Raw genomic sequence first — 26837 nt, forward strand, 5'->3', positions numbered from 1 at the left:
CTATTTCCATCTTGAATCTTTTGGAGTTGTCTTAGATCACTGTATTGCTGAGGAGAGCTAAGTCTCTCATATTTGATCATCGCAGAGTGTTGCTGTTAGTGTGTACAATGTTCTTCTGGTTCTGCTCACTTCACTCAGCATCAGTTCATATAAGTCTTTCCAGGTTTTTCTGAAGTCTGCCTGCTCATCATTTCTTATAGCACAACAGCATTCCATTACATTCACATACCACAACTTGTTCAATCATCTCCCAGTTGATAGCCATTCCTTTTTAGTTATTCTTTTTTCACTCAAATAAATATACAAATGCTTGGTTAATTAATGAAAGGAGAAAAAAAATGATGTATGCATAAAGACACGGAAAGAGGATAGAAATGGAGTCAATCTTCTGCCAAACACTGTGGAAATATGAGTAATGCAGAGGGTGGTAAACCCTCATTATGATATGTATCATTTTGAGATTCAAAACAGAAAGTAAACAATGAACAAACAATAAGTCTCAGTGGAGACTTCTTATCACTCAAGTCTCAGGGGGACTAAAGGCACACTCTTTTATTTCTGGTACATACCAGAAGTTTTTCTTCTACCTCTGATGCACACTGTATTCTTTCATGTATGACTGTGTCTCATGGCTCACTGTATAGGAATTTGTTTAAAAGTGTAAAAAGTATTCAGTATATAGTGAAAAACAGGTATACATTTTACTATGGTGCCTTACAGCAAAATCTGTAAAGTAAGTGTCCTATTATAGTGAAAGCTGGGTATATTTGACAGTTCATGCCATCAAGGACATCATAATCTAACTAGAGAGTGCTGAGAGCTAAACAACACAAAGCAATGTGGAGAAATGTCAGACAAGTAGTATATAAATAATATATACTCTAAGAGTTCCAAGAAGGGAATGGGCTCAAGTGATCAACAAAGGCCAAATGAAGAAACTGGTAACAGGAATTTTGGTGGACCTTAAAGACTGGGCAGGATTCGGACATGTCAAGATACTATCAGAAAACCTTGAGCAAGTTACTTAACCCCAATTGTTTAAAAAAAAAAAAAGATACTATCAGAAGATACCCTGTTTTCCAGAGGTACAACCCAGCAAGCAAGCTGTGCCCTGAGCTTGGCATAATAACACTTTCCCACCTTGTAACCACCAAGTGAACTGAATGAACCAGGTGCCCCAGTGCTGCTCAAGAGCCAAAAGTCTGGGCTGTGCTAACCCTGGTTCTGTACCCACTAATAACCACCAGGCTCAACAACCCTAATGACTTGGAAAACTGTTTATTCAAGACCCAAGATACCTGTTGTTTGTGATCCAGCTGTTTGTGATTTTCATGCTTAAAAACCCTAACCCTGCCATGAACCTGTGGGCCCTGCTCCTGAGGAAGGAGGACTTCACTGGCAAGCTGTTTCCCTCACTTTGAAATTAAGCTTCTGTTTGATTCCTGACTCTCCTGTCTCTAGGCTGCTCTGTTCAGCTCTGGTCATCCACAGGTCAGAGGCCAATTCAGGTAGGCTGACAGGTAAAAGTGGAAAGGGCATTAGGGGTGGGGTACTGGATAAACAAAGGCAAAGATATTGGTACTATACAATTAAGCATTCATTTATATTTTCATATGAATTCATCCTATCTCCCTAATTCAATCACAATTATGAGTCTCATAATAGTAATATGCTATATTTAGATATTGCTTTATGGTTTATAGGAGGTAGGTAGGTGATTCAGTGGATACAGTGCTGGGTCTAGAGTAAGGAAGACCTGGGTTCAAACCTCAGATACTTGCTAGCTAGCTGTGTGATGCTGGGCAAGTCAGTTAACCTCTGTTTGCCTCAACTCACTGGAGAAGGAAATAACAAATTATTCCAGTATCTTTGCCAAGCAAGCCCTACGGACAAAGAGTCAGACACAACTGAACAATAGAATAAATAATGGTTTGTAAAGTGCTTTTCACGCTGGAAGCTAAGTACTATCATTGCTAAGCTGCCCCAGGGTGAGGCAGACCAACCAGGCTCCCTCAGCAGCTCAGAGACTGAGCACTGCAGAAGTGACTCAGTCGGTCTGGGATCTCTGACACCAGGAGAACCATACTTACTTAGCACAGTCAAGGGCATTTAATAGGTAACTAGATTCATCCAGGGCAGTAATTTATATATATAAATATAATATTATAATTTCACTTTGGTGACCGTAGGATCAAAGAAGAAACAGCCCTGAATCATGTAGATAGGCACAATCTATGCCATAGGAGGATTTTAATGAATGCTTCTGATTTAATACAGCAAACATTTATGAAGTGTCTACTGTGTGCAAGGCCACACACCATGCCTCATCTTCACAGAGCTCTCCTCCCAATAAGACAGAGACCATCTGTGTACGAATAAACCCTTCTTATGAGGAGGCAGAGAGAAGAAGGGAGCAGATGGGGGCATGTGGGCAGAGCTCTGCCAGGATTCCTGGATGGAGATGAGGAGGCTGTATATTTCAGGCCGGGATGCTGAGTATGGGGATGGGCGTGGCTAGAGTGTAACAGTAAGGCTGGAATTGCATGGCTGTGGGTATGCTGCAGAAGATTATGGTAAGAGTAAAAGACATTTCCAGAAAATCAGTATTATTATTCAAGAGAGCCTGATCTCAGGAGAAGTAAATAACAAAAAGTGTAGCAACAGTAAGGGAGAACTTTGGAAACTGCAAACTCACTGACCTGAAACAGCCTGGAGAACACATGGAAAGTGAAGACAGCATAGGATCCATCTGTGTCAGAAAGCATTTGGTTGACATGACAACGCCAAGCTTCTTCTTCATCATCATATGCTACTGGCTGAAAAGCTGCTATTATGGTGGAAAGAAATGGTGATGGTAGAGGAGACGTCTGGATTTCTGGAAAGCCATCCTGCTCTTCCTCATCTTGGCTGTAAATATAAACATTAACAAGTTAATCAAAATGCTTTATAAAAAAAACAGCCCACATTGCAAGTACCACTGACTGGAGCCAGTAATCAACTAGCACCAAATTTCCATCAATATTCACTGACACACACCAATTTCCTAACTGTAACTATACTATCTGGCTCATTAGTTCTTGGGTTCCTAATATATCCCTCAAATTTATCATACTAATTCCTACTTTTCTCATCCCTAAGAACTACCATTAGAACCTAAGGCACAGACCTCTACCTATCCCTTTATTCTTTTTCTGGGCCCATGTCACCACTGTCTGACCGTATATTAAAAGTACCCTATAACCAAATACATTACCAGTATCTTATTATTATCAAATGGATACTGTGCTGTGCTGGTTGAAACATGCAACAGAAATAAGAAGTGGTTCCTATCAGAAACAGTTTAAATTTTTTTTTTTTGCCTTTTGGAGGGCAATTGGGGTTAAGTAACTTGCCCAAGGTTACACGGCTAGTTTTTGTGTGGTGGTGTTAAGTGTCTGAGGCTGGAACTGAACTTGGGTCCTCCTGACTCCGGGGCTGGCACTTTACTCACTGCACCACCTAGCCGCCCAATAAACCCTTTTTTTTTTTTTTTAAAGCAATCGGGGTTAAGTAACTTGCTCAAGGTTACATGGCCAGTTATTTCTAGGTGTGGTGCTAAGTGTCTGAGGCCGGATTTGATCCCCAGGTCATCCCAACACTGGAGCCAGTGCTCTTACTCGCTGAGCCACCTGGCCACCCCTGAACAGTTTAAATCTTGTTGGGAAGATAATACAAAAATGATTTTAGGAGAAAATAAGACAGTATATAATGAAATATTTAAATTTGTTAACAAACTCTAAGATCCACAGGATTTCAAACAAAAGAGAAATGAGTGTAGATTCAAGCATCTGGAGAAGAATTTTTGGAAGAGGTAGGATCTGAGTTAATTATGGAAATATCAATGTGGTAGTTGGTAGCTGACAAATATCAACATATAAATATTTATAAAGTATAAAAATACGTTAGAATGGGGGCGGCTAGGTGGCGCAGTGAATAAAGCACTGGCCCTGGAGTCAGGAAGACCTGAGTTCAAATCCGGCCTCAGACACTTAACACAAAAAAAAACTAGCCATGTGACCTTAGGCAAGTCACTTAACCCCAATTGCCCCCCAAAAAGCAAAAAAAAAAAAAAGAATAGCTAACATTTGCTAACACACAAGTTTGCAAAGTGTATATTTTCTATCCTGATCCTCATAAGAGCCACAGGAGGTAGGTAGTACAGGTGTTATCTTCATTTTACAGATGAACAAACAAAGATGCAGAGGGCTGTGACTTGCCCACAGATTCAGAATATTTAAAGAGTCAGATGCAAGATCTGAATCCAGGTCTTCTGGTTTCAGGTCGAGCACTCTTGTCCATCAAACCAAAGTGAGATATGTACAAAGTACCAGACTAACATTCATCAACATTTGCCGTAAGAACACCAAATATATAGGGCAATTGGGGCCAAGTGACTTGCCCAAGGTTACATGGCTAGTTTTTTGTGTTAAGTGTCTGTATTCAGATTTGAACTCAGGTCCTCCTGACTCCATGGCCACTGCTCTATTCACTGCACCACCTAGCTGCCCCCACCAAATATGTTCTGAAGGTGGTTTAGAAATTCTTAGAATAGTGTTGTTCCTAGGCAAAGATATGAAAATATTGGTAAATGATACCACACTATAAAACACTACACTCTTTTTTTTTTTGCTTTTTGGAGGGGGGAAGCCAGGGCAACTGGGGTTAAGTGACTTGCCCAAGGTCACACTACTAGTACGTGTTAAATGTCTTGAGGCTGAATTTGAACTCAGGTCCTCCTGACTCCAGGACCAGTGCTTTATTCACTGAGCCACTTAGCCTGCCCCAAAACACTACACTCTTAAAAAAGAAATGTTACCTTATAGGAAAGAATATGTTGAAAAAAGTTCAAGAAGATGAAGTTGATGAAAAAGCAGGAAAGTTTTCTATGAAATGAGAAAATATAAGATGCCACCATTTTATATACCTGTTCTTGTACTTACAAGTTATATTATAAAGGAGTTGATTCTCACCTAGACAAACCTGAGAAGTCAGCTTCTTCTTCTTCACATCTTTCATCCAGCTCTTTCAAAGCAAGGGTAACATCCTCTTCACACACTGATTCAGGATAGCTTTCAAGGGTTGGGGGCTCTGGGATTTCAGTTTCTTCCAATTCAAGAATTTCTTGACACATGAGAGATTCATGCTGTTCTTGCATAACATATGACCCTTCTTCTTCAAAAGCCATACTAACATGTTCATCTTTTAATAATGAACTTCCATCCTATAAGCAAGCAAAGTTTTCATTATTTTTTTTTAATTTTAATAAAGTAAATTCATAATAATGTTTATGTCTAATCCAACCCAACAATCATTTATAAAGTGCCTACTATGTTATAAGACATTGTGTGAGGCCCTGCTGATAGATAATGAAAATCAGTATCTTCCCTTGAGGACTTCTTTTTCTAGAGGAAATAAAGAATGACTGCTGCCAGTCTACTTCTCTTCTGATAGTTATTTCTTTATTCACACAATTTGACTTTGAGCATCTTTAAATATATTTTAAGTAATTTTTGTTATATTTCAATTTTATGTCACTGGTTCTAATTGCAGGATCACTAGTTCAATCACTTAAAACTCTTTAAATCTCCATTTCCTCATCTGTAAAATCTGAGTATTGGACAAAATATTCCTTTAAAACGTTGTAGAAAACTGTAAAATAGCACTGACATATTTCAAAATGTACCTATAACCTTACAGCAATAGAAATGCTATATCTTCTGATATTCAGGGCTTTGATTACAATTTGAAAGCAGAGATTCTTTTACCATTCTCAGGCTTATGATAACTTTCAGCACATTCAATTATTAGTTTCTAGTCATTGGAATTGTTTTGAAATTTCCCTTTAAATGTCCCAAGGGAAAAATGCTAGCATCTAAGACATTTAAAAATTAACCTAATTGAAAGTTTATTTATCTAATAAGATGAATACTAAAGAGCAAATGTAGTTCAGATGCCAAACCCCATAAAAGTCAACATTCAGTATAAAATGTACTTAAACTTGTCTCTTCCAAAATTTAATGACCTAATTTTAGTATGGTATAATTACATACATAGACCCAAAGAGCACACAGTGTGCTATCATTAATAAAGTATAATAAGACTATAATATAATTAGAACTAATAATAAGAATATAATATAATAAGAACTAATATGTATATAACCCTTTAAGGCTTACTAAACATTTTGCATATGTTTTCTCATTTGTACTTCATAATGATCCAATAAGATACTACAGGTCTAAGTGCCTAGTAGATATTTCAGCTGCATTGAATATCTTGAACTGAATTTCCTTAAGCATTTCAAATTTGGTATCTTTACTTCCAAACCTACTCTGCTTTCAAACTTCTCTCTTTTTTTCAAGGACAGCAGCATTGTCTCAATCACCCAGGTTTGTAACCTACTTCAGTGTTATCCTTGACTCCTCATTCTTCCATCATTCACATAGCTAATGTATCTCTCATTCTTTCTTTATTGCAGTCTCTATTGAGGAGGTGACCCCTTCCTTCACCAGGACCAGTTTCCTCCAGACGTACTTTTGATCCTACCCCTTCCCATCTCTCCAGCACAACTGCCTGCACAATTATCTCCCAACTTTAATTTTCAATCTTTCCTCATTCACTCATTCCCTTCCTTATCACTACCTATCAGAGAGAACAGAAGATACTTTAGTAGGTAGTTTACTTATATTTAGAATGTAACATTAAAAGATTTTTTTCCTCAATTAAACAATATATTACTTTCATCATTCATTTGAATGTCACTGTTGCTTCTGGTCAAGCAGACTTTTGCAAGGCCTTATTAGAAATTGGTTATAGCACTCTAAAAACCAATTTTAAAAAACCCCACAAAACAAAACCAAGTATCTCAATCAGTAAAGGGATGTCAGTGTCTTTATTACCTGTTATTGAGCATGTTACAGACTAATTGTTTCAGTGTAGACAAGTTATTTTAACCTCTGAGCACTAGTTTCTTCATCTACAAAATGAATGGACTAGACTCAATTTTCTATGACCTTCCTTCTCTCACCTCTAAATTTCCTTTTGGTAAATGGAATCTTCTATTAAGTACTATATTTTAAAAACTATGCCAAGAGTTAAAGAACCTCAATAGGGGAAAATGGCATAAAAGAGATGTTCTAAAAGTCTACAAAGCTGGAGATATTTTTCTACAACAGTAGAACTTCTGAACCTCAGAATGAAATAATATAGGCTTCCTTTCTGTGGCAAGCAATTTTCCTTTTTTTCCTCTCAGTTCGAAATTATGGAGATGCTGGGTATTAGACACAAAATACCATTTCCAAGATTATTTCACAATATTCTTCTTCATGCACTCTATAGTCCAGTCAAATTTTTCTACTTACAACTGCTCAGACTCAGCACTGCTCCCTCCCACTGACAGGCCTTTTATAGGCTGTCTCTCCCATGGCTAGAATTTACTATCTTTTCACACCTGCCTTTTAGAATCCTTAATTTCCTCCAAGTCAATAAATATTAAGTGCCAGTTATGTACCAGGCACTGTACTAAGTACTGTGAATATAAAGAAAGGCAGTATTTGTCTGCCTCTCCCTTTTTTGGGGGGGTATTATGTAGAGATTATTCCCCCCAAAAGACAAAATGATAACCTATAGTATGGTAACAGATATTATTAATCAGAATATCAGATTAATGTTTTTAGTCTAGACCTATGATTTCATTGGTATAGGGAACACTCAGTGAGAAAATTCCCTCTACCAATGCAGGTCAGTAACTCTTCTGAAACTTAGAGAGGCCTCAGGTGTAGAGGAGTTGAGTGAGTTTTCCATGATCTTATAGCAAGTATGTGTCTGAGACAGGCCTTCAGCTAAGGGCTTCCCAACTCTATCCAGATGATGATCTATTATGCCCCTACTCAAATCAAAGTTAATCTTATTCATTAAACACTTATAACATGACTGTGATAGGCAAGAATTTACTTTTGCTATTTAGTTTAGCAACTACTGGAAGGAATATAAGCTTTCCACAAAGTAGACACTCTAGATTACTTTTTGACTCTATACTATCTACTTTATAAAGACCTATTCAGTATTTTTATTAGACATGTTTATGCATAAAATTATTTTTCATTTCAGTGGAAAGATACACACACATACATCTCACATATACATATTTATATTTACATATATACAAAAGCTTTTGTCCCAGTTAAGAGACAGTGAAGGCATAAGGTCATGGGGTGGGGAATAGAGCCACGATTTTACTGGTATAGGGAAATTGCTGGTGAGTGAACTCCCTCCAACTACTGTAGGTCAGCACCTCCTCTACGGGGAGCACTGAGCAAGGAAGTGATTTGTCTCATATCACCCAGCTAGGGAGTGTCAGAGGCAGGACTTGGACCTGGATAGTTTCAGCTTCAAAGTCAGCTCCCTATCCACTATGGTATGCTGCCTCTTCACTCAGAGCCAAAGGACCTTATTACATTTTTAAAAAGTAATACAAATATAACAAAACTTAACCAGAGAAGAAGAAAGTAGAGGGAAAAAAGCTTACATTTTGGTGAGTTCTGCTTTCCTTTCTTTCACATTATTATATTTCCTTATTAGCATTTATTAGCTAAACAAGCCCAAATAATGAGCGCAGAGACATTGAATTTAGTTGCTCAAATAAAGATCAGCTCAGACATTTCCTCATCTCTTCCCCGACTAAGGTCTCCCTCATGCCCCAGGAAGCTCATTATGGAATAAGCCCATCATCCTATAAAAGCTCATCAACCTTAGTGCTCCAATCTCAGCACTACTTTCTGCCTCTCTAAGTGGAGGGCCATGAACTCCAAACCTTGGTTTGAAGAGAGAGTTCAACTGAATCTCCTCATTTATCACCTGGCTACACACTACTTTGAGCCTTTTCTGACTTCTCCACCATGCTTTTCTGGGGGATGTAGGGCTAAGAATGGGAAAGATGAGATCCCCAAACAAAAATGTACTGATTACCAAAGATGAGTCATGTGTAAAGAACTTGAGAACAACATTACTCAATAAATTGGAGTAAGAATTTTAAGTTCTATGTACCAAATAACATAATGAGAAAAAGAATTTATGACTATTATTTTGTTAATACCTGAGAGAAAATATTATTTTCTAATATTTAGCAATGCTTTTGCAAATTTACTACATTGAAACCTTTAATGGAGCAAGATTCACTCAAAATTATGGGACAGCTAGGTGGCGCAGTGAATAGAGCACCAGCCCTGGAATCAGGAGGACCTGAGTTCAAATCCGGCTTTAGACACTTAACACTTACTAGCTGTGTGACCTTGGGCAAGTCACTTAACCCCAAATGTCCTGCCTTGCCCCCTCCAAAAAAAGAAAAAAGGTTGACTATATAAACAGAAAGTATCCTTCATTTAAAATTTCACCTTTATGTTCATTTTCTCCTAAGAAGCATAAAAAAGCTACAGTAACTGCATTTTTAGAATTAATCATCTACAAAAGTCAAAAAAGTAGCTAAGATACTCACATCTTTTTGTTCAGTCATTAGCTTGAAATCTGGCTTACTCCTCACAGGCCTTTCCAAAAAATATAATACTAGGGTTCCAAGGTCCTTTTTAAAGGATTTGACTGCACCAACTGCTAACACAGCTGGCCTGAGGTTTTAATCCCAATCATAGCACCAATCAATAAACCCAAACACAAAGCAAAAAAGGAACAAAGCAGTATTTTCAAAGAAAATAAAGTGCTGTAGAAAGATGATCACCATCTCCAGAAAAGCATTTAATACATTAACTTAATGTTATTCTGCACTACAAAATGCTTATTGAAAACACTTGCAATTATTTTTAACCTGTGGATTGTTTCCTGAAATATAGCAACTCTTAATTCTGAGAAGACGTTAACAAAATATACAATTTAAGACATTCCCACAGGTTAGAAATACTGAAGATAAATTAAATAATCAGTGTAATAGATGAAAATTCTTTGGAAAGAAAAGAGAGTAGTAAGAAAGTGCTAAGGAGAGCCCCGATCAGCCATGCGCCAGCCCACCTGTCTCCCCAACTCAGGCAGCTGGCTGTTAGCATTATCTAGAGAAGCCTCCACGCTCGGGCTGTCAGCTCTGATCTGAAGCACTTCTTCTGTGGTGACACTGCTAGCTGAATCTTGGCACTGAAGAAGAGAGTCTTGGTGGTCTGGCATTTCATCTAGAGTAGATTCATTGTTTAACTAAGAGAACAAGAAAAAGCAAAATGGTATAAAAATGTAGGCATCGAATAGTTCCAAAGACTGTAGGAAATCAAGTTTACATTGCAAGACATTGTGTTGCTTGGGTTAAAATATCTGATTCAGCCATTTCTTGATTTTTTTCCTTTGAGAAACAATCATGATGGATATCAGTAACATACTCATTAAAGTATCAGTAGAACCAAAATAGCCATGAATATAAATGAAACCTAATTAATGCAAAAAAAAAATGGACTTGTTATTTCATTAGTGAAGGGAAGGGAACTCCTGGTGAGAAACAACCTCTTCCATCACTGCAGACTGGCACCTTCACCTCTGCTTCAGAGTCTGAAATGAGTGCTGGGACATAGAGAGGTAAAATGACCTTTCCTAGGTCCCATAGTTAGTAAATGTTAGAGCTCTCAATCTAGTACAGCAAAGTGCCTCTCATGCTAATACTACTACAGTGAAAACAGCTATCCCTCTGACACTTAAGTTTTTCATCTCTTTATGCCAATGTCTGTCTCACATCCCTCAACTAGACTAGAAAGCCCATGAAGCCTTAGGACTTGGCTCCCTAGAGCTTTCTCACATAGCTCTTTCCCTCCAAGACCAGCTTTCATGAAGCATTCCTGATTCCTCTAGCTCAGAGGTCTTTAATTTTTCTTGTGTCACAAACCCACCACTAAAGCCCATGGATCCCCTTCTAAAAAATAACATTTTAAAATAAATGAAAGAAATGTTAAATTCCAGTAAAGTTTTGTGAAAATAAAGATGTCATATTTTTTTTTCCCTCATTCATGTTCACAGTTACCTCTGGTTAAGAACTGTTGCTCTAGAGGGATGTGATCTTTTCCTTCCTTATTTTTTTCCCTTATTCCTCATTGGAATCCTTACTGGAATTCCTTATTCCAGTCTTTTCATGTTTTTCCCATACTATTATGTCAATTCTGTATTATGGTTATTTATGAATGTATAGTATGCCCTTGTTAGCTTGTAAAACTCCAAGAATACAGAAATTATTTGTTATTTGATTCAAGGATCTACACATAATAGATGTTTAATGAACATTTGCTGCATTTTTTACATTTCCTCTTTTTGGTTTCTGTCTAAAGATCTAGCCAATAAGGTAATTTTGTTTCAGTTTCTATCATCTACTCTAAGTTATCCTTCCTGATTTCATGTCATCAGAAAATGTGGCAACCAGCACTAGCAAACTCTTTAGCCTTGAAGGCCATTCCTTTTTTGTTTGTTTTGTTTTGTTTTGCTTGTTGGAGGGCAGTTGGGATTAAGTGACTTGCCCAAGGTCACATGGCTAGTAAGTGTTAAGTGTCTGAGGCCAGAGTTGAACTCAGGTCCTCCTGACTCCAGGGCCAGTGCTCTACTCACTGCACCACCTAGCTACCCCATTGAGTGCCATTCATGAAGGAAGAAATGACATTTATATTGCACTTTCAACTCTGTGATGTACTGTAGAAACAGGATCTTAGTTGAGCCTCCTAACTCTGAGATGTTATTATCCCCACTTTACAGAAGACTCAGAGAGAATAAGTGCCGTGGCCAGGGCCCCAAAATTAACAAATGTTAGCAGTATTAGCAGCAGGGCTCTCATCAGAAGCTTGTGGATTTTCTCTATTACACCCCTGTTATCTTTGGGTGACTGAATATGGAAAAAAGATGGAAAAAGGGAGAGGGAATGCAAAGGGGTAGGGAGTGGGGGTGGTTTGGGAGTTAGGCAGCTTAATCCACTGTTGTTACTAAAAAGAATTATTTGAAACTCCCAAGGGGCGACTAGATGGCACAGTGAGTAAAGCGCCACCCTGGAGTCAGGAGGACCTGAGTTCGGATCCAGCCTCAGACACTTAACACAAAAACTAGCCGTGTGACCTTGGGCAAGTCACTTAACCCCAAGTGCCCTCCAAAAGGCAAAACAACAACAACAAACACCTCCCGTATGACATTGATAGTGAAGAGCAGTTTCACTATAATATCCTATAACTAACTGGACTTTAATGAAATCAAGTGAAATTTATATACTAAAAAAAGAGGTGAGTTTCCACCTTTGACATATAGTCAAGGTCCGAGGAAAAGAAAACTAAATGAAATCATAGGTTAATAAATGTAAAGGTTCAATGGAATTTAGGTCATCGAGGCTGCCTTACAGATAAGGAAGCTGAGCCCAGAAGTTCACTGATGACCCCAGGTCACAGAGGAAATAGCAGAGCCAGGGACTGAACCCAGGCCCACTGACTGCAAATCCACCAATCTTTCCATTTACCAAATCGCTTCTCAATCATGTGGCAAAATCAAGATTTACCATCTGGGAGCGGGAGAGTATCTGGCTTGCTGTCAGGGCTGCTTCCTCTTCCGAGGACTCGTCAGTGTCTTCCTGATTGGTCAAGTTGAGGCTGGGTGTGCTGCCAGAGTACTGACATTCCTGAAGGGACGGCGTGTCCCCTTTGTCAATGCTGTCAAGTGAGCGCCTTCGGACTCCCCAGTTGAAATTGTCCATACTTTCGCCCTGTAAAACAAGATAATCAGTTACTTTGTAACTACTTTTGAAAATATGATATTTGGAAAACACATAACAAGTAGAAATATCACCATAAACAGAGTTTCAATCAGCCCTTTAATTTTTAAAAACATGTTATATTGTTAAATATTTGCACTTAACTGAATCAAAATATAGTTGATAACCTATAATTAACTTTAGACAATGTATAATTCTCTCAACTTTCTATGTGTTATGACTTGGGACTAGCTAATTCTAATAGTTAAACTATATATATCTGCACTAAAACACAAACATAAAAAGACTATGAAAGTACAGACAGACACACTTCACAGATGACAACAGATTAACCAGCCCCTACACCAGACTGCAACTTACCTGCAGCTCCTGGTTAGCAAAAAGGAAAACACACATAATTAGAAAAACGAAGACAGACATTTAAAAACAGTCTCTAACTTGGGGACAATTATTTCTGATTTGCCAATGGTAAAAGACTGATTCAAGCTCTGGATTAAGCTTTGTTCAGAACACCAGAATGGCCCGCCAAACTTCTCTCTTTACATACAATATAGTATGGAAAAGTCAGAGACAAACATTTGAAACAACATTTCTCTTTGGCTAAACATATAGAACAAATTGGTCAATGAATTTTTAAAATTCCAATTTCACACAGCTCTACTACTTTGTGATGGAATATTAGAATGACTTAAAACTGTTCACAGTCAAAAACAACATAAAGGGTTCACAATTTAACGCTGTAGAAAGGCTATGCCTGATCTTTAGAAGTCCTGTATCCATTTAAACATTTAGTCCTATATCCATTTAAACATTTAACAGTCAAGATCACAAACATCAATAGATAACCTATTCCTGTTTCCAAAAGGTCAGAAGGAAATGTAGGAATTATAATTCTTACAATTTCTCTAAAGCCTTGTAAAGACAAATTACACCTCCAATATTATATACAATAATCATGACATACAATAAAAATTGTTAAAAATATATATTTCAAGATTCATAAAGTATGTATAAAAGTTTCATTCTTCATAATTATTCAAAGTACAGGCATATCCTACCTAACATCGTTAATTGGTTCACTGAAAACATGATGATAGGTGAACTGATGTCCGAGGAGACAGTTCATTAGGCATGGTGTGACAAATGGTTATCACCTGAATGACATGGATTACGGTAGGGTGTTGTGATTGTTTTTATTGTATTAACAGTGTTCTTTCAAGGTGTTGTAGGTCTGGGCCTCCTTATGAGGAATGTGTTTATATTTTCATGGGCCTCAGATTAGACCACTTATTTCAGACAGGTCTATTAGTGTTTTGGAAGCCATCCAGAAATCTGGTTTACTGCTCAAGAGCAAATTTTAGAAGAAAAATGGCGTAACTGTAACCAGATCTAAAAATACAATAAACTTCTTAACATCTCCCAAGTCTTTCTGAATTCTTGTTAAAAAAGATTATTGTTGTAGTTGAAGTCCTAAAGGGAATTCTCATACTATAGATTTTTCAATAGGAAAAAATCTACTTTATCACTATAGTATTTTTTGTTAGGGGATAGACTGATAAAAATTTAATTAATGAATCTTTTATTTTGTTTATATAAATCTTCACATTTGATCTAATATTACGAGCTGGAAAAAAAACTACAAAGGAATGGAGGGATTGGTAATAGTGATGGAGGAAGGCAACAGCTCAATACACTCAGCTCAACTCGGAATACATGCTGCCTTACAATAGGAAGTGCTAGTTGAATTTCTCATGCTGTGTAATACACTATTTAATTTTTGAGGATTTAAAAAGCATTACAGCTAAAGCATTTTAAAGGAAAAGGTTTCTTAGACAAATAGAATTTGAAATTTGAGGGGAGATGGCAACATGACAATAAAGAAAGAAACTGGGAATGTTATAGGGAAAGCTATTAGATGGTTTGCCACTGAGAAGAGTTCAAGAGGACAGGGCAGAAAGATGACAATGAGGACATCTTTAAATATAATTAATTTTTAAAACAGTATGTCATGCTGCCAGTAATTAAAATCATATTATTTTCCTCTTCTGCTGAGCAAGAATTTGAATAACTTATGATAGCTACTTAAACTCATATATAAATTACTTTTGAATATTGAACTATTTGTGTGTGTGGGGATTTTGGCCATATTTTCAATGATCTTGGAGTTTAGAAGGTTAACATACAAAACTTTGAACTTTTAAAAATAAATTTCAATGCTTAACATGTCTATTATTGTTTAAAAGTCTGTTTCTCCACTTTGAAGCTGACTGTAATACTTAAAATCACATAAGAAGTTACTAATTCAATTTTTATTGATTATGAATAATAAACTGGCCTTATAATGAACTTTTAGAAAAGACAAAATGGATACATTTTTAGTCCTCAAGACAAATTTGATTTGAATTATGCTAGCATTTACAAGAGAAAACCCAGATTCTTACCTCTGCATCTTCCAGCTCAACATCTAAAAAGTCAAAATCCTTAAAAACTCCAAATTGCTGCTCACTGCTGTTGTCCTCCACAACTACTTCCTCCTCCTGAATTATTTCCTCTGTCGCAGAAATAAGACTAGTCTGTTGGTCTCCAACTTCCAAATCCTCATTAGAAGAAAACACAACCTATAGAGGAAAGAACAGAACAATATTGTGGATCAGCGCAAAGACACCCTAATCTAAATGAATGTCTTAAGAGGCATAATTTTTTTTAACCTGATTTCTTAGTTGGCCATGAACTGTTATAAGGAACAGCAGACTTATCCTCTTAAATTTAATATAGTGGTAGTTAGTACATGAAAACAATGGGAAAGAATAATTTGTTTTTCTGTGTGTGGATTATATGATCCTTTTAATATTTACTATGAACTCACCGATGGATTCTTTGGGAGACCAGACTCTGGACCACAAAGGGACAGCACATTCATTAGCTTCTCTCTTGTTCTTCTCTAGGATACAAAAATAGCATTTGGTGTCAAAAGATGATAAATTAAAAATATATATATATATAGACAAATACAGTATAGTTCAAAGGATACAAGAGATAACCTGGCTCTGAATCCCAGCTCTTCTTTTTATTGGGCTAGTCACTTAACTTTACCATTCTACACCTATGATCTTACTGCCTCCCCCTAAGATCTTCAGGTCTTACTATGTTCCTTTTTTTTTTTTTAAGTAATTGGGGTTAAGTAACTTGCCCAAGGTTACACGGCCAATTTTTTTGTGTGGGTGTTAAGTATCTGAGGTCAGAACTGATCCCGGGTCCTCCTGACTCCAGGGCCACCTCTGTGCCTTGCTTTTAAGTCATTCCCTTGGCATTGTCATCTTGCGTAACTTAAGGACCACTAGGTTTTGCCATCTTCCTCAATACTCAACATTTAGAGCTAGTTAGACATCTCATCAACTCTGAAGCTGAACCTGCTTTTATGTATTGTTTCCCTCCAATTAGAGTGTGAGCTCCTTGAGAGTACAGACTGTCTTCCCATTTTTTATCTGTATTTCCAGCACTTAGCAAAGTAATTGGTACCAAGTAAACACTTAATCAATTACTTCTTCCCTCCCTCTTACCTTCTTCCTCTCCTTTCCTTTCTTACCTCCTTTCTTCTTTTTCCCTCCCTTTACCCTCCACTGTTCCCTCCTTCCGAAATCCACTACTGCCTCCCTCAATCTCATATACCTGGGATAACTGTGGTCTCTTCCAGCTAACAGGCACAAGAGCATTTGAATTAGAACCTGATGAGGTCGAAGAGGTACTTCGAGTAACTGCAATGACTTTTGGTTTTCCATTTCTTCCAGCAGCGCTATGTTGATCACCATATTTATTTCCAATAATTGGTGTCTATACAGAAAGGGAATAATAAGCTGGACTTAAATAATTCAAAACAGTAGATGTAAATTGTAGAGAAAATGAAATCTCCAAAAATCAGTCTAAGAAAGATCTGTTGTAACGTTAGATACATATGGTAAAGAGATAAAAATGTCTTTTAATACTTGCTATTAAGTATTTTTGGTCTTTGACTTCAAAGGTGATTCTTATAAATACTCTTAATAAAATCTGATAAAAATTATCCTTAAGTTTGATAAATCAACTTTGAATTAGTTGCTATCTCTAACTTACCATCTAAAGAAACTTTATATTTGGCTTTGCTGTTTTTTCTAGCTTACTTAAGTAGGAGTATATCTGATATTCTGGAATTTACTTTGTTTCAAGCACTGTAACAAGTCACTCAGAAGTGTACCATAAAACACAATTCTCTCTCTTTCCCACTTGTTCATCCCTTTTACCTTCCAGGGTTCATGCAGGAGGATGACAACGCTAAGCACCATCTCAGAAAGCACATATGCACTTGCTTACACATAACTCTTTCAAACTTTCTCTTGTTAAATACACAAAAAATCTATTGTTAAGACTATTATTATATCTTCAGTGCAAAAGATTTTAATAGTCTTAAAAAACACTATTTAGATTCCATTGAAGGAAAATCCCCAAATGTATACATATGTAAAATTCTGTTGAAAAGACAATGGATCGTATTTTTGTGTTTTTCTATTTAACTTTGATTACATAAAAGAATTACCTCAGATATATCAAAATGAAAATCTAATGTCTTTCCAGGCAATTCCTTGGAGACATTATTAAAAATCTTTGTGAATGATATTTCAGGAGAACCCAGATCACTGCCATAACTCTTAGGGATATCATTAGGGACAACAAGACTTGCAGATCGGGACACCACCAGTTTTAATATGTTGAGGGCTTCTTTCCAGTATGGACTCTAATTAAGAAATAAAAAAATACATTAGTCACATTTTTTTCCCTTTATGCCCAGAGGAGCAGCCTTGGAAAACATTTCTCTTACAACTTATGTATTTTCTCTTTGAGATAACAGGCATGGTGTAAGGTAAAAACATGAAACCTCGAAAATGTATCGCTCTTGACGGATTTCCTCGGGTAAAGGAAAAGATGATAATCCTGGCAGAAGTGGGACATCTGGCTGTGCACATACATAGTACAAAAATTTTAAACAGATACAGTAACATTGTTTATTTACATGACATCACTGGGAATGGTATGTTACTCATGACGAAATCTTAGCTCTTTAATTACCAAAATTCTTTTAAATAAATAGCTAACATTTACAGAGCACTGCCTTATGCAAAGTACTCTGCTGAGCACTTTACAATATCAGCTGATTCTAATAACAACCCTGGGAGGTGTTTTTATCCCCATTTTACAGAAAAGGAAACTGAGGCAGAGGTTTCAGTGATTTGCTCAGGGTTCCGCACTCGGTGTCTTGGGGGGGGGGGGGTGCAGCTGGGTGGCTCAGTGGATAGAGTGCAGAGCCTGAAGTCAGGAAGACTCATCTTCCAGGGCTCAAATCTAGTCTCTGACACTTACTAGCTTTGTGTGTGACTCTGGACAAGTCACTTATCCCTGTTTGCCTCAGTTTTCTAATCTGTAAAATGAGATGAAGAAGGAAATAGCAAACCACTCCAGTATCTTTGCCAAGAAAGCTCCAACACACCCAGTAGGACAGACTGAAGACCAGCTCAACAAAGAGTCTCCAGGCTGTGTCTGTGTTCAGGTTTTCCTGACTCCAGGCCCAGTGCTCCAGACCCACCACCACCTCACTTCAGCTGCTGCAGTTTACAGCTGGTTTCCAAACAGAAGAGATGATCTCTGTGCAGGTGAAAGGTGAGCAGGGACCAGAATGGAACTCTCCATTATTATGTGTAGGATACTGTTGTCTGTCCTTCATTCTAGAAGAAGACCAATGACATCAGGAAGGTGATGTCTTGACTTAAAAGTGAAGTGGATTTAAGTGAGGCAGGGCTGTGCATCTAACTTTTTTTTTTTTTTTTAAAGCAATCGGGGTTAAGTAACTTGCTCAAGGTTACACGGCCAGTTATTTCTGGGTGTGGTGCTGAGTGTCTGAGCCCGGGATTCGATCTCCAGGTTATCCCAACACTGGAGCTGGTGCTCTTACTCGCTGTGCTACCTGGCCACCCCTCTGTGCATCTAACCATAATGGCTGAATGGGTGTTGCCTCCGAGGTGCAGGATACTGCAGGATCCCTGTCCTAAATCACCCATTATGTGCAAAGCACAGTGCAAGGGGCTGAAGTTACAAAGACACAAATTAAACAGTGGTGGGCTTTAATGAACCCCAATACAGAAAAAGACACTCAAGTCATTAGGTACTCTGTGAAACACAAAGACAAATGACATTTAGTGCACTAAAAAAAGGGGGGAGGGGAGGCTTAGGAGAAGCGTAATATATGTAAAGGAAGGTAAGGATTTAAGAGGGCCCTGCATAAAAAGTGGTCATTTAAAAACTTAGGTTAGGACAGTAAGGTCTTTTAGTAAATAGGCATCTAGTCACTGCTTCAGGAAAGGTTCCTTTGAGCTAATTCCTGTCCACCCTTTTCTACACTTGGGAAAAGGACAATTAGGGGGCAGAGCCAAGATGGCGGCATAGAAGCAAGGAAACTCCCCGAGCTCCCCCCCATAACCACCTCAAATACCTATAAAATATGACTCTAAACAAACTTTAGAGCTATAGAACCCACGAAGTGACAGAGAGAAACAAATCTCCCACTGAAGACAGCCTGGCAGGCCAGCAGGAGAGTGGATAACCAGCAACTGTGGCGGTTTCCAGAATTATCAATCCATAAATGCCAAAGGCAAAGTAAAAGGTCAGTGTGGACTTTGGGAATAGGGGGATCGAGACTGTGGTCCAGCCTCTGCCCCCAGAGGAAGAAGCAGTGTGGCTTCTTCAGAGCTCCTGGCCTGCAGATCATAGGGGGACCAAGCCACCATTCTGAGGGGTAACTGCTCTTGCTTTAACCTGCTTGGATCTGGATCACTCTCTTGGGTGGAGGTCCTGGGGTATGTGACCAGGTGCCAGAGCCAGTGGAGGCTTCTGAGAGGGCACCCAACTAATAGCTCCAGTAGCTGTGAAAACCCTAGCAATTTGGGACAAAGCTCTCCTCTCTGGAAGCATAGATCTACTGTGGCAAAAAGCTCAAGTCAAGTAATTGAATGGCAACATGAGCAAGCAAAGGAAGCAAAGCAAGCACAGCAACCCAACTTTACACTTCTATTTTGGGGACAAAGATATGCATGGATCAAAGCATAGAACAGGAGGAAGACAATGAAGTCAGAACTCCTGCACCAAAAGCTTCTAAGAAAAATATGAGCTGATTACAGGCCATAGAGGAGCTTAAGAAGGATTTTGAAAACCAAATAAGAGAAGTGGAGGAAAAATTGGGAAGAGAAATGAGAATGATACAAGAAAATCACGAAAAGAGTCAACAACCTGACTGAAGAAAATAACACCTTAAAAAAAAAACTAACTCAAATGACAAAAGAGGCTCAAAAAGCCAATGAGTGCCTTAAAAATCCGAATTTGCCAGATGGAAAAAGAATCTCAAAAGCTCACTGAAAAGAATCATTCCTTCAGAATTAGATTGGAGCAACTGGAAACTAATGACTTTATGAGAAATCAAGATACTATTAAACAGATCTAAACTAATGAAAAAATAGAAGGCAATGTGAAATATCTCATTGGGAAAACCACTGACCTGGAAAATAGATCCAGGAGAGATAATTAAAAAATTATTGGACTACCTGAAAGCCATGAACAAAAAAAGAACCTAGAAATCATCCTCATCCTTCAAGAAATTCTCAAGGAAAACTGTCCTGATGATTTAGAACCAGAGGGCAAAATAAAGGTTAAAAGAATCCACCAATCACCTCTTGAAAAAGATCCCCAAAAGAAAACTCCTAGGTTTGGAGTTCCCAGATCAAGAAGAAAATATCACAAGCAGCCAAGAAGAAACAATTTGAATATTGTGGAAACACAATCAGGATAACACAGGATCTGGCAGCTTCTACATTGAGGGATTGAAGGGCTTGGAATATGATATTCCAGAGGTCAAAGGAGCTGGGATTAAAACCAAGAATCATTTACCCAGCAAAACTGAGTATCATGTTTCAGGGGAAAATACAGTCATTCAGTGAAATAGAGGACTTTCAAGCTTTCTTGATGAAAAAAACAGTTGAATAGAAAATACGATATTCAGATACAAGAAGCAAGAGAAGCTTGAGAAGGTAAACAGGGAAAAGAAATCATAAGGAACTTATCAAAGTTGAACTATTTACCTTCCTACATGGAAAAATGATAATTGTAACTTATGAAACTTTTCTCAGTATGAGGATAGTTGAAGGGAATATAAATGTATATGTATGTGTGTATATACATATATATGTCTATATAGGAGGGTATATGGGTGTACTAAAACATGTGAGTGTGTGTATATATGTGTACAGGTATACATAGACAGAGGGCACAGGATCAATTGAATAGGAAGGGATGATACTTAAAAGGTGAAATTGAGAGGTGAGAGAGGAATATAATGAGAGGAAATGGGGAGAGACAGAGTGGGGTAAATTATCTCATATAGAAGAGGCAAGGGAAAACTGTTTCAATTGAGGGGAAGAACAGGAAGGCAAAAGGGAATGGGTCAACCTTACTCTCACTGAATTTGGCTTAGGGAGGGAATGACATACACACTAAATAAGGTATCTTGCCCTACAGGAGATTAGGGGGGAAAGGGATGAGAGGGGGGGTGATGGAAAGGAGGGCAGGTTGGGGGAGAGGGTAGTTAGAAGCACTCACTTTTGAAAAGAGACAGGGTCAAAGTAGAGTTAGGTGGGAGGCAGGATAGGATGGAGGGAAATATAGTCAGTCTTTCAATATATCCACTCCAATGGAAATGTTTTGTGTAGCTACACACATACAACCTACATGGATTTGCTTATCTTCCCAGTAAGGGTGGGTCATGAGGGAGGAAGGGAAAGAATCTAGAATTCAAAATTTTAAATCAAATGTTTAAAAATATATATTATTATTATTATTATTTTTACATGCAACTATGAAATTATATAGGCACTGGGGGATGTGCTTGCCCTACCAGAAAGTTGAAGGGAGTATGGAGGAGGATATAGGAGAGAGGAGATTGGGGGAGGGGGTATACAGTGGGATCACTGTTTTGGGGTGGTGGATAGGGGAAAGACAGGGAGAAAATTTGTAATTCAAAATCTTGTGGAAATGAATGATGTAAACTAAAAATAAACATAAAATTTAATTGAAAAAAAAAAAAAGGACATTTAAAGCCTTTTCCTATTCCATCCAGCAAGATCTGTAAAATGAAGGAGTTGAACTAGGGCAACTTTCACTTCCAAATCCATGTATATCCTTGTAAGAAGGAGATAGATATCTATGTCTATGTCTCTACACATACACATATATCTATCAGTATATCTGATATGGATACAACAGTGCCCTAAAGGTTAAGAAGAATATTAAGAGCTACTTTTCTCCTATATTGAACTGCTTATCTTCCCAGTAAGGGTGGGTGACAAGGGAGGAAGGGAATGAGTCTAGAATTCAAAGTTTTAAAATGAAATACTTAAATATATATATATATATATACACACTATTATTAATGCTATTTTACATGTAATTGGGAAATAAGATATACAGGCACTGGGGCATAGAGATCCACTGGAAAAGTCGAAAGGGGTATGGGAGAAAATATGGGAGAGAACAGATTGGAGGAGGGGATATCCTGTGGGACTGCTATTTTGGGGCGGTGGGTAGGGGAAAAATGGGGAGAAAATTTGTAACTCAAAATCTGGCGGAAATGAATGATGTAAATCAGAAGTTAATAAAGCATTTGAAAAAAAGAGTTATTTTTCTAATACTTTATGAAGCCCCTCCTGAGGGAGTTTGGGGCTCATTCTGTAGTTCTTAACAGCATCCTAAAGTCCTTTTCCCCTTATCTTGAAATACAATAAAACATCTCCTTAACTTGTACCAAAAGAATTGCTTTTGTCCCCTTTACCCTGTGTTCCCCATCTCTCATCTTTAACCTGTGACCCCCTGCCCTGACCTTAAATCTTTAAACCATAAAGAATTCCTTTTTTCCTTTTTTCTCCCTCAGTCTGTCAGAAAATCCTTTCTTGTCCTATCTTTAATCTTTAACCCTCCATAAAAAACTCTAAAACTACATCATCATTCTGAAACCTCTACTATATAAGCCAGGTTCCCCCAAATATCAGGGCCTTTCATTAGCTTCTTGCTAACAGGGCCTGCCTAGCTTTCACATTTCCTTTATCAGGACCCATTGGCCACAGAGAATGGCTAAGTGAATTCTTTCACACTTGAACTGCTCTCCTGAATCTGACCTCAACATATCTGCACAACCATAAATCACAATGAAGGAAGAATTTTATAACCTGATTTTATCTGAAAGATATTCAAGATATTATATTTTGGTATAACATTGAAGAAATATGGTCTTAGAAATAACCCTGAGCCTAAGCATAAGGAGAGCTAATGTTTGTTTTCCCAGCTCTATTATTGGTAGAATCCTTTCCAAAGACTTTAATGGGATATCAGGCTGACACAATAACATATCCAAAATTGGTTAAAATGGAAACCCATTGCTACAGAATAAAAAAAAGTACTTAGAATTGAGGGGTTTTTCCCTGTACTATATAACAATCACAGTGGAGTATGTATCAAAGGATGAAGTATGTAAGAGATCAAATAATTAAATATCTGTATTTATTCCTTCTTTTAAAATTGCATTTTAATTAAAGATATTCTTAATAAAATTAGTTTTTACAATGTTACATTAGTGAAGCTATAGAAGAATGAAGCCATAAATTAGGTTAGTGGGTGAAGTTTCTAGACTTTGATCATTCTATACCAATCATTGAAGCACTCTGGATGTATTTTAGACAGATTTTAAAGGAAACTCATAAATAGCTACATATAAATTAAGTGGATGGCTTTCTTGGGTACATCTCAGGAAATCTGAAAATTTACCTACTGCTTAGACTGTGAGACCTTTCTTAGGCTTAATCTAGAACAGGAGCTAGGAACTTTTTAAGGTAAGTTTCTCATAGAGAAGCATCTTATATTACACATATATTTATAAATGCCAAATTGATATTAGAGAGATTTTCAATTGTCCATAGTTGTACTGACTTATTCAAATGTTCAAAAGGATGTGTGATCTCTGACTCTTATCCATGTCCTCCCAGTTTGCCATAGAGGTTTTACCAGTATACCTTCTCCTGCCCCTACTTTGCTTGTCTGCCTATGATTCCTTGTTCCTAACCAAATGACCAGACCATCTTCTCTTCTTCTTAGAGAAGCTGTCAGTTCCTTGACAATATCTTTTCCTGCTGCTCTTCTTCAGAATGCCTTGTTGGTTATGTTGTAGGCTGCCTCTATATATACCATTATAGCAGTAACCATACTGGCATACCCAGGATGGCTGCTAGCACAGGTTCTTAGATCTGTTTTACTAGGAAAGATAGCTGTTTAAGGGGTCAACAATCTTTTAAAATTGCATTCACTAATTTAGAGGAAAAGTCATCACCCTGACCTTCAGAGAAAATGTAAGCAGAGAAATAAAGGCCAACAGATTGCCTGAATCAAAGCAATATTGCTATACACTACATACATCCCTGGATCGAGAGAGCCTTTACATCTGAGTAGTCAGGGAGCTCTGAACATTCAACCATTCAGAATCTCAGCCCCCAAAACAATACCAACTCAGAGTGTGTGTGTGTGTGTGTGTGTGTGTGTGTATATATACTTCTCAGAGCTAAAAGGCATTACAACCCTTGTGACTCAGTGCCTAATCAGAAACTAGCAAAAGGTTTGAAAGGCTTCCTACAAGAAAGCCTCCCCATAAGTAAGTTTCCCTTAACAGGCTCCAGCTGAGGCCTATTAACAGGCAGGGAAGATCTTAAATCCCATTAACATTGCAACCACGAACTTTTTCAATACAATACACTCACTGTGCTAGGCATTTGTAGTTCTTCAGAAGTAGTACTCTTCCATATCTTGCTGCCATATAGCAATAGCAATAAAATGTGAGACCAAAAGGATAGGCCTTTGCTTTCATGGGAAATTTAGGATTAATAAAAGCTTTGCCATTTTCAGCCCACTCTCCTCCTCCTGTCCTATTTTCTGTATAGATGAACAGCCAAACTCCTCTGAATGATTACAGATTTCTTCCATGAAGATCTGCAAGGTCTTGGTGCTTAATAAAATCAAGATGTCACCAACAAAACGGAGCATCTGGAGGACCTCACCATTGGGAATCACTCCTCAACTTGGACTGTACATTGAATCTCATTTATCACAACGGTAAACACCTTCAGCAGGCATCCTTCTCCCTAATTTATTTTTAGCTTGATGTGTATTATCAGAGAATTACTGAACAAGGTTATTTCTAATGTTCTATTTTTGATGGAATTATGAATGACTTTGATGAATTATGAATGACCTTGAAGGGAGATAATTTATTGTAAAATGTCACATTTTGTTCAGTAAAATATATCACTTATCATGATATATGATAAATAATCTTTTAAAAATGAGTCACAACATGATTAAGGAGCCCATTTGTTTATTATTTTGGCTAAAAGTCATACACTCATACTTAAAGAGCCTTATGTGGAAGACACTTTTAATTAAACTGAAGATGCTTTTTATAACTAAAAATAAATAAATTCAAGGGGCCCCAGTCAAAAATCAGGATTCCTTCATCACTTCTTTCATCTTGGACAAATAATAGAAAACAGCATGACTAAGCCAAACCAGGGTACCTGGTCACCTCATCTAAAGTGAAATATATAAAAGTGTGTAAAAATTACATTATTTCTAAAGTCCTTTCTGGGTACAATATTGTATAAATGGAAATTATTTCCACTAAATTTTTTCTCTAATGCTTTCAATGTTTCTGGGGATACAAAGACAGCAATGGAATAGTTTCCTGCCCTCAGAGAGCTTCCACTAAGGAAAACATGTACATGGATAAGTAAATACAAAATATGTCATAAAAATATACAAAGTAATTTTTTTTGGTGGATGGAGGAAACTGGGAAAGCTCTCTTGTAAGACACACTTGAGTCATGAAAGGAGCTAGGGGTTCCAAGATGTGAAGGTGAGGAAGATGGTCTATGCAAAGGAAGAGAGATAGCAGATGGAATGTCATGTCTAAGGAATTGTAAGTGGATCAATTTGGCTAAAATGAATGTAAAGTTCATGGAGAAGAGAAATGTGTAATCAGCCTGAAAAGATAAGTTGAAGTCAGACTACAAAGAGCTTTAAATACCTAACAATGTAGCTTGTATCTTACTCTAGAGAAACTTGGGAATTGCTTAAGTTTCATAAGCAGAATGGTGGCACAATCATACCTGTACTTTAAGAAAAAGGCCCAGAGATAACTGAATGTTAAAGACAATTTAGTCAGATGTGATTTATTGTCAACTCTTATTAATTAGACCTCCCCTGCATTTACTGCTTCTTTCTCAACTGATGCAGCCACCACCCTAGGATAGGCCCCCTTTACCACTTGTATGGACCTTGTAAAAGACTCTTAATTGGTTTCCCTGCCTCAAGTCTAACCCCTCTCCACTTCATACTTTGGCATGCCCACGTGGGCCACTGAGATATCCTTAAAGCACACATCTGACTATGCCATTCCCCATCTCACTAAGCTCCAGAGGTTTCCTTATAGCCTTCAAGGCCAAATACAAATGTCACTGACATTTAAAATATTTTATAACTTGGGTTCAGTCTAACTTTCCAATTTGTGCTACACATGAGGGATACATACAAAGAATGAAACAATCCTTACTCAAAAGGAATTTACCTTCTATTGAGGGAGAAAACTACATATAAAAATATATACAGCACAAATATGAAGCAAATAAATACAAATATGCACAAAGTGGTTAAATGTGAGATAGTTAGGAAAAGGAAACACTAGCAGTTGTGGGAATCATGAATAAATGAATGAAAACGCATTTATTAAGCACTGACTTTTTGCAAAGCTCTGTGCTAAGCACTGAGGATACAAATTTAAAAAAAGTCCCCACTCTCATGGAGCTCACATTCTAATGGAGGAGAAAACAGAGTATATGTAAAGTTTCAGCTATAAGGCAGAAGGACAAGTTCTGTTGTCCCCAGATTGCAGCAGCAACACTAAAGGTAA

At 37.6% G+C, this 26837-nt stretch overlaps 1 protein-coding gene across 9 annotated transcripts in view; it reads right to left on the reverse strand.

The window, feature by feature from the left end:
* Nucleotides 1-26837, reverse strand: part of FRYL (FRY like transcription coactivator) — a 314599-nt gene that overhangs the window by 19028 nt on the left and 268734 nt on the right. For all 9 annotated transcript variants that reach the window (XM_069105195.1, XM_069105197.1, XM_069105194.1 and 6 more), the window contains 8 exons: nucleotides 17331-17528; nucleotides 16430-16591; nucleotides 15627-15701; nucleotides 15202-15378; nucleotides 12548-12751; nucleotides 10057-10233; nucleotides 5010-5260; nucleotides 2700-2907 (listed from right to left, as the gene is read on the reverse strand). In XM_069105195.1, the coding sequence (XP_068961296.1) occupies nucleotides 2700-2907; nucleotides 5010-5260; nucleotides 10057-10233; nucleotides 12548-12751; nucleotides 15202-15378; nucleotides 15627-15701; nucleotides 16430-16591; nucleotides 17331-17528 (1452 nt within the window). The remainder of the gene's footprint in view (nucleotides 1-2699; nucleotides 2908-5009; nucleotides 5261-10056; nucleotides 10234-12547; nucleotides 12752-15201; nucleotides 15379-15626; nucleotides 15702-16429; nucleotides 16592-17330; nucleotides 17529-26837) is intronic.

Source organism: Petaurus breviceps, unplaced genomic scaffold (assembly GCF_028583685.1).
Source record: "Petaurus breviceps papuanus isolate PSGF00001 unplaced genomic scaffold, PetGlider_PUasm1.0 76, whole genome shotgun sequence".
Taxonomy (NCBI): Eukaryota; Metazoa; Chordata; class Mammalia; order Diprotodontia; family Petauridae; genus Petaurus; species Petaurus breviceps.